The 8,998-nt window shown below is 28.5% G+C and overlaps 2 protein-coding genes across 4 annotated transcripts in view; one reads left to right on the top strand and one right to left on the bottom strand.

The window, feature by feature from the left end:
- The window catches only part of LOC111623446 (m7GpppX diphosphatase-like), a 14,953-nt gene extending 9,593 nt beyond the window's left edge, over positions 1-5,360 (top strand). Inside the window, exon 4 of the mRNA XM_023366028.1 lies at positions 5,059-5,360. Within this exon, the coding sequence (XP_023221796.1) occupies positions 5,059-5,343 (285 nt within the window). The 3' untranslated portion in view covers positions 5,344-5,360. The remainder of the gene's footprint in view (positions 1-5,058) is intronic.
- The window catches only part of LOC111623444 (tRNA-dihydrouridine(20a/20b) synthase [NAD(P)+]-like), a 51,584-nt gene continuing 47,940 nt past the window's right edge, over positions 5,355-8,998 (bottom strand). For all 3 annotated transcript variants that reach the window (XM_023366025.1, XM_023366024.1, XM_023366023.1), the window contains 3 exons: positions 6,187-6,327; positions 5,730-5,938; positions 5,355-5,647 (listed from right to left, as the gene is read on the bottom strand). In XM_023366025.1, the coding sequence (XP_023221793.1) occupies positions 5,373-5,647; positions 5,730-5,938; positions 6,187-6,327 (625 nt within the window). In that variant the 3' untranslated portion in view covers positions 5,355-5,372. The remainder of the gene's footprint in view (positions 5,648-5,729; positions 5,939-6,186; positions 6,328-8,998) is intronic.

Below are 8,998 nucleotides of genomic sequence, written 5' to 3' on the forward strand. Positions count from 1 at the left end.
AAATGGTTTACTTTCAGTGTCCTTCTACAGAAAATGTGAAAATCAGAATTCAGGAAACATTTTTAAGAGTAGTAGATATGTATTAAATGCCTTTCCTAGAAAAATACAATTAAAGTGTATTTAGCAAAAATGTTTGTTTATTTATTTCAGTTTAGACTGTATACTTATTACAGTCTCAGAACTATGGTGAGTACATAAGTACAGTGGAACCTCGGTATATGACCTTAATCGGTTCCTGATGTTTGGACTTATACCGAATAGGACGTATACCAAACCAACCTTTCCCATAAGAAGTAATGTAAAAATGATTAATCCATTCTCATGTAAAAAAAATGGCTGGCTTTAAACACCTTGCTTTCCTGGCTAGTTCCTGCTTGATTTTTCATGAGATCAGCATGTATCTTTTTAGCTTTCTCTCAAATAATTGCTTCTGATACACTGTCGCCAGCACACTGTTTTTCAGTTATCCAAAGCAAAAGCAATTTCTCAGCATGATCTAATGTTTAGAAATTGATTTAACCCCTTTTGAAACTTTAGCAGATTTAATAATGTCTTTATTTTTCACGATTGCCGATATTGTCGTTCATGGAATACGGTATGCAACAATTAAATATTGAACATGGATGCCACCTTCATATTTCTCAACAATCTCTTTTTTCAGTTCCATTGTTATTCTAGTCATTTTTTAGTTTTCTGTTGCTTTTCATTTACCTTTTTGCAATTCATGATTAATAAAAATAATAAAATTTTACTTACAAATTAAAATCAGAAGAAATTTAACAAAGTTATAAACCGTGGCACCGCAAACATCTAGTCTGGTCTAGTACACTGATTGTGCTACTTGTTCATAGATGGCACGTATAATTAAGTCATATACTGAACAAAAGTCGTATACCGAGCAAAATTTGTTTCGTCCAAACAGGATGTATTCCGAATTGGATGTATTTTAAAGCAGATGTATACCGAGGTACCACTGTAATAATATATACAGAAAACTTTTCTGTGAAATTAAACTTCTTGTATATACTTAATTGTAATTACACAAACATATCTGTGTAAGCAAAAACAGATAAACTAACTAATTTGCCATTTTTTAACACATACTGTACAATTAGAAACCCTACTTTATTATATGACAGACTTTCAGCTTTAATACAGACTCCCTCACCTGAATTAGCAGTGACATGCCATCCACGGAAGCTGTGGAAGTGCCACTTTCCATATATTTTCTAAAATAAATACCTATTGTGCGATTATTTTCATATTTTAACATACTTTGAATTACTTAAAATTAATATTTTATTATAACTGCATTATGTATTTTATTACAAATTATTATACATGTGAAAAACAATGATAAGATTGCTATTGTATATTCAAAAATGAATTCGTTTATGCATATTCCCAATGGAAATGCTGTATTGTAGATTATGGGACAGCTTCCATGGCAAAAATATCTGAATGATGTAAAGCAGCCAGATTACAGGCATTCACACATGCGCTTTACAGAGCACCAACTTGGTGGTTTAGCCGGTGGATGCTACATACCAAAATATCATATAATGCTTCCAATGATTCTATCCATTAGCTACTGGTAGGGAGCTATTTGACTAAGTGGATTATTTTAAGGTTTAAAAAGTAAAGAATATTTTATGTTACTTTTATGTACATTTCTTTACAAAGCTATATTTAATTATAATTATATTGACAGATTTTCAGACAAAATCTTTAGAATTTTTATCACTTAGATTTTAATAATTTTAAATATTATGNACTAGAAATTTTTACACAGAAATAAGTTTTTTTATACAGTTCTGGATCAACTTTTGACCATGACTCTTTGACTGTCTTCGTTAATTTTTCTGTGATTGTAACTCTTTTTTTTTAGACAGCATTTTCTTCAGAACATTAAAAACATTTTTCTTATTTCTACTATACCACAAAGAATTATGGCTATAATTAAGACAAAAAGTGGCCCTACAAAATATTAATCATCAGTATTCCATACTTTTGTTCAACTCTTACTTTATTTAAAATGCTGTAATTTTGTAATTTATGCAAATATCTTTACGATGTTTGGTGTGTAAATACTTTAATATGTCTAATATATTTGCCAATTGTTAAAAGTTCAATATTTTTGTCAATTGATTATTTAAGGATCAAAATAATTTTCCCACAATTACAAAATATTCCATACTTCTGTTCATGGGTTGTTGTGTATGTGTGTATGTATGCATATGTGTAATTATTATATTATTAAATAAAAAATGCCAAAGTTTTCTGTTACAAATGATCATCTTTTTAAACATACAGTAGATTCTCCATATTGTTATCAGAATTTGGTTGTCATCTCTGGATAAATACAGTAGTATCTCGTTTTAATGGATTTCTTGGAATAAATTTTTTTCCCAGGTCCCACCAAATCAATTAATTTTTCCTCCTTTTAGCAGATCTGTAACTCGGAATAACAGATTTTTTTCTAGCCCCATCTATTGTATATATTACATTTTTCAATGCTTAGTTAATATTTTGGAATTTATAGAGTTCAATGATGAGCATATTACATCTGGGATATATACAGTACAACTGAAGAATTGTACGAAAAAATCAGCAGAGGACCCACCTAATGAACATTCTGATGCAGGTCCAAGCGTAGTGCCAAAATTTAACAAGCCCCAAGTCACAAAGACCTAACAAGTTTCATCATAAATGAACAGGCTGTAGATAACATTGCTAATGAGCTTATGTAATGCCTCTTTTTTTGTCTAACAGTATACACAGTATATAGTTTCTGTCAGCTTTATTGTACACACAAGGCACAATATACAATCTTGTAATAAACATATTTCTAGAGAATAAAAAATAGAGATTTCAAGAGACTGAATAATTTCAAGTACAGTAGACCCCCCTATAACGCTTAGATACGTTCCACATTAATCGAAATTTACATTGTAGGAATGATTAAATATATGAGCCAATTGCAGCCCAATAGGTGTGAACTTTACGGACTAAGGCTGTTTGAAAGGTTTTCTTCTATAAAATTAACCGATTCTAGACTAATTCCACTCAACATTTCCAAAACACGTATAATTTTTTGGGAATAATCTGTATAAACTATGCTATAAACAAAAAAGTATAGGATTACTTACCGAGTGTGTACCGTTCGACTACGCCGTTGCTCAAAGCTTGTTTTCGTCGCAAAACAGCACACGAAATGGTGGCCGCAATTTCTGATAACGAATTTTTCGCAGAAAAATAACTTGACCTTTGGAGACATCATTAATATAAATAATTTTTATAGCCATTGAATAAGAAGTGTTTCTTTCACAAGAAATGTATAAAATTAGTGCTGTATTAGACTTACGGTTCCTAATTTACATACTGTACAGGCGATAATAAACTCAACTTCTTGCCTAAAATCTCCGTAGCGTGGCGCCATGCTAGACAGCGGAAATTATATATTTAATTATAATAAAGTTACAATAAGTTAATATATAATTATATATACAGTACCTAATTTATATATAATTAATATATAATACTGTACAGACGATAGCAAACTCAATTTAGCCGCTCCGTAGCGTGGCGCAGGGCGGAGGAAAGTAGTTCGGCTGCTCATTCACTATTGGTCCAGATTCTATCAATCTTGTCGCGAAACGAGTCGGCGACGACGTTTTAGGAGCTCCTTTAAACGAATGTTGCTGCAATTTTTTCGCTACGTTATAGGAACGCACGTTATAGGGGGGTCGACTGTACATGTATTTTTTTATATATAAAGGGTTAAATAACATATTTTTGTGGGTGTGATGAAATTGAGAATATGTAATATATAAACCTGTTGTTCTCTATATAACAGTGTCTCAGAACAATGGATGATTTTTGGCAGTCAAAAGAGATCCGTTAAAATGATATTCTACTGTAGGTCTGCTGGCTTTTTGTGCTATCAGTCTTAACTAGTGCTTTATATTAATTGTTTCAATCACTATTTGCTCACAATACAGAGGTTTAAATTGCTGTCATTGTGCTACCTGTTATTGAAGTTGGTAGCTGACAAACAGTACTGGATGAATTATTTATTAATAAGCCTATAAGACATTTTAAAAATGTCTGAACATTATGCAAAGCAAGTAAATAAGACTAATGAAATCAAATTTCTTCTATTTATAAATGTGATATTAAAAGGATAAGTTATCAGTTTAGACAAGTACCAAAGTGACTATACTATATATCCAATAGATTTAAAATTTATATCAATACATAATCAAAGTAAAATAAATGAAATATATATATAACTTATTTTATAATGTTTTTATTATAACTGTATGAAATGTCAAATTTTATAATTGATTATCTCTATTTAATAATAGCATAAACTGGAGAAGATAAATGAGAAGCCCACATTATATAATTCCAGTGATATAAGTTAGTTTTAAGTTTTAATAAACCAAAAACTGTTTTCATTTTCATTTTTTTTTTTTTTTTTTTTTCCAAAAAAAATTTTGTTGTTCCAGTAAAGGACCTAAATGAAAAAGAATGAAAAGAACATTTTAAATAAAATTTGAACATGCATAAATTTTAAATTCAACAAAAAAATAAAAAAATTATTATTTATATTTTCTTTTCATTCAAATTTTGTTATTCCAACTGAAGAAGACCTATCTTAGTAAGTTTAAGTTTGGTTTATTAAAACTATATCACTAGAGTTATATAAAGTGTGCTTATCTCTAATATTATAGTTTTAAATACATATTTCCAAAGACAGTCTCAATTTATGATAATGTCCTTACAGAAAACAGAATAATTTGTTTACAATGGTGGTTTCATACGATTTCCAGAAATGAATTAGAATGTTACGAGTGAGATCTGTAATATTTATATTTAATGAAAATTAACAGATTGAAATGAGAAACTATTCTTTTTTTGTACATAATTATTATATGCATAGAAATTGCTATGCTAAATATTAATTTAACAAATAGAATTTTAATTGTATAATATTTACTAATCGTTACTGTTTATTGTTGAAGATTAATAAATTAATTTATTTTTTCCTCAAAGGTTGCAATTAAAGAGAAGTACGACATTCCACCATCGCAGATTCTCTCCTATTTACATTATCAACCATCTTATTATCATTTGCATATCCATTTCACAGCACTGATGTCTAATATTCCTGGAACAAAAGCAGACAGAGCACATCTTGTTGATTCAGTAATTTCTAATTTAGAGATCGCATCTGATTATTATCAAAAAGTAACATTGTGTTATTCTCTTAAAGATGATGATGACTTTTTGAAAATTTTACAAAAACAAGAACAACTTTGTAGTGATAAAATAGAATAAAAGTTGTAAAAATTTTATTTTTGATAATTTTAAAAAATACCATTTTGTAAATCAACTTCATTTATAAAATGTTTATCTAAATAGTCTATCACAGAAGAGATGCTTGTTAATACATTGAACACTTTTCTTTCTGATCTAGGAAGAATTTTTTCTAACATGAACATCAAATGTTGATGAAACGTTGTAAAATGAGTTCCAAGTTGCATTGATATATCCAACCAATCTTTTATACATGTGCTAGGAGTATATTTGTATCCTGCAAACATTGCAGGATTTTGCAGTATCCCTCTTGCTGACATAACACCTATCAAAATTTAAAAGTAAATAATAATTCAAATAATTCAATAGTTTTGCTACATCAACAAATTATTAATTTAAAAATTTACCTTTAACACCAGTTATTTCATGCATTTCTTTTGCATCATTTAAGCAAAATACGTCACCATTTCCGAGCACGGGTATCCGAACACTATCAACAACTGTTCTGATTGCTTCTAAATTTACAGGTTCTTTTCGCTGTTCGATAGTCCTTCCGTGTATTGTTAGCCATGAAACACCACAATGTTCAGCTCTCTGACAAAATTCTATAGTTTTCCTAAAATAACACAAAATGGAGAAACTAAATTAGTAAAAATGATATGTGGCAATCAAACTATGTTGAGATGAAGGTTTATATACAAAATTAATCAGTTCTTAAATGAAGAAAGGAAATATGTTTCATCACAAACTAATTATCCAAATATTCAAATGAATTTAATTATAGAATATTGTCATGTGTAAAAAACAGTTTTTCAAACAGTACTTATTAAACAAATTTTATAGAATATAAATTTTTTAACTTACCTAATATCATGATGAATACGAATCTTCAACGAAGTAGTGAATTCTGAATCTGGTATACGATTTCGTAATTGTAGCACCATATTTCGAACTAATTCTGGTTCATTTATTAAATAAGCACCATATTTTTCAGCTAAAGCCCATCTAGGTTATAAAAATACATATATTCTTAAAATAAATTTTTAACTTATTAAATAAATACTAATTTTTTTTTTTAAAGTTAATACAGTAGTTAAGTTTCTTTAAGTCTCCATAGGTTATTAATTCAAATTGATGATTTCATGTAGATTAGTGAAAAGTATTTATTAAAACAGAATATAAACAATAACAGCAAGAAACAAATTTATTTTATATAATTTATATATATACAGTCAACTTGCCTTAAAATGAACACCAATAAAGCAAATTTTGCAATTGCCCTGGAAAAATGCCATTGTCACAATGTTAGTTTTCACACAAGCAAAAAAAAATGTACAAATTTTTTAAATTTTAAATTACTCTAAATTACCTTCATAACCCCCAAGAAATAACCTATTTCCAATAATGGTTGCTTTTTACACTTTTCAACATGAACAATAAAATGTTCCATTTTGAATATAATTGAATAGATTTTCTTCTCCTAGTAAGCAAAGATGGCTTTGATCTCTGATTGGTCCACTAGAACCAGATGTTTGAATTATTCTACATTCTACTGTTATCAGAAAATTGGGGTTTAAGTTTTAATGACACACACACACACACCTTTAAATGGATGTGGTCCCATGTAAACATGTACTAGTTTGCATATCAAGGAGTGCATACAGTGATGCTATATTTGGTTCCTTTTTTTTTTTTACTCTTTTGACACTAAAAAATATTTTTTACTTTCTCAGTTTTCAACAGAAAAAAAATCACAGATTTGTTTTAGCTTTGTTTTGTCTAACCACTCTGATATATTGCCCTCACAGTTCAAGGACAAATAAAGCATTTCAAATCAAATAAAATGAAGAGAAATCATTTAGAACATTAATTTTATTTAATTTAAATTTATTTAGTAAATAAATTCAAAATATTACGATTTAGAGATTTTGATCACATATTAAACAACTCTCTAAATTATACAATCTTGACCCCAAAAATTGTTAATACAGATTTTCAATAAAGCAAACTAACTATTGTTTCCCTAACAATTTATATTAACATGAGTAGACTGAATTTATAGAACTAAATAATTCTTGAAAATACAATTTAATGAATTTGAAGGTTAAGACTATTTACAAAACATTTTTCGAGTCTTTTCTTATCCTTTCACACAACCATAGAAGTAACAATTAAAACAGCTTGAAGGAAAACTTCATTAAATTGACAAATAATAGATAATTAAAATTCACACAAAGTTAAAGTTGAATTGAACACAGTTTTAACTGTATAAAAATGTAAGCCTTAGTGATGATGTAATAAAAAATAAAAATCATTATTTTTTAGTTGCAAGATTTTTCACTCTTTCCATTCTGCAAATAACCTCTTTTCAAGCCAGACTTGCAATGTGGGATAACTACATGGTAGAGCCCAATTTAAAAATGATCTAATCTCAATACAAATTTCTGAAATTCTAACTCAAATTGAACAACAAACACATCAGCTGCTGGCAGGCTTACACCTTTACCATTTTAACATTTTTAGTCATCTTGGAAGGTTGACATTAATCAGATACAAAATTTCCTAGCATGATTGTAATATAGGAACATTTTGGATCAAATAAAATATCACATATGTTATTCTAATTTTTTTTTTATGTTAGAGCATATTTTTATTTAAGAAAAAATAAATTTGTAGTAATTAAGAATATACTTTGCTGGAAACTAAATTTCTGACATTCCTACATGAATATTTCACATTGGGTAATGGAAAGCATTTCTAGCGTCAAGCATATTTAGACAATGCTTTTGATTTTAATTTTAAAAGTAAATATAGTAAAACCTTGATTTAATGGACCTATATTTAACAAACTTTGGATTTAACAGATAAAATTTCTAATCTGTATGTCTTATGTGAAAATAAACATCCTGTTGATCTTAAAATGCTTTTTATTGGTAATTAAATTATCGGGTTGTTTTTTCAAATCCAAGAGCCCACTGCTCTTAACTTCATGCTACAATAAGAGTAAATCAATATATCATCATTTAAAGACGATTAAATAAAAAATTTTTTTGTTTTTTTATCAAATTTAAATTTTGTTTTCTTTTTAAGATTATTATTTATTTATTTAATAAAATACAATTAAAGTGTATTTAGCAAAAATGTTTGTTTATTTATTTCAGTTTAGACTGTATACTTATTACAGTCTCAGAACTATGGTGAGTACATAAGTACAGTGGAACCTCGGTATATGACCTTAATCGGTTCCTGATGTTTGGACTTATACCGAATAGGACGTATACCAAACCAACCTTTCCCATAAGAAGTAATGTAAAAATGATTAATCCATTCTCATGTAAAAAAAATGGCTGGCTTTAAACACCTTGCTTTCCTGGCTAGTTCCTGCTTGATTTTTCATGAGATCAGCATGTATCTTTTTAGCTTTCTCTCAAATAATTGCTTCTGATACACTGTCGCCAGCACACTGTTTTTCAGTTATCCAAAGCAAAAGCAATTTCTCAGCATGATCTAATGTTTAGAAATTGATTTAACCCCTTTTGAAACTTTAGCAGATTTAATAATGTCTTTATTTTTCACGATTGCCGATATTGTCGTTCATGGAATACGGTATGCAACAGTTAAATATTGAACATGGATGCCACCTTCATATTTCTCAACAATCTCTTTTTTCAGTTCC

This window comes from Centruroides sculpturatus, unplaced genomic scaffold (genome assembly GCF_000671375.1).
Source record: "Centruroides sculpturatus isolate CEXI.00-Female unplaced genomic scaffold, Cexi_2.0 scaffold315, whole genome shotgun sequence".
Classification (NCBI taxonomy): Eukaryota; Metazoa; Arthropoda; class Arachnida; order Scorpiones; family Buthidae; genus Centruroides; species Centruroides sculpturatus.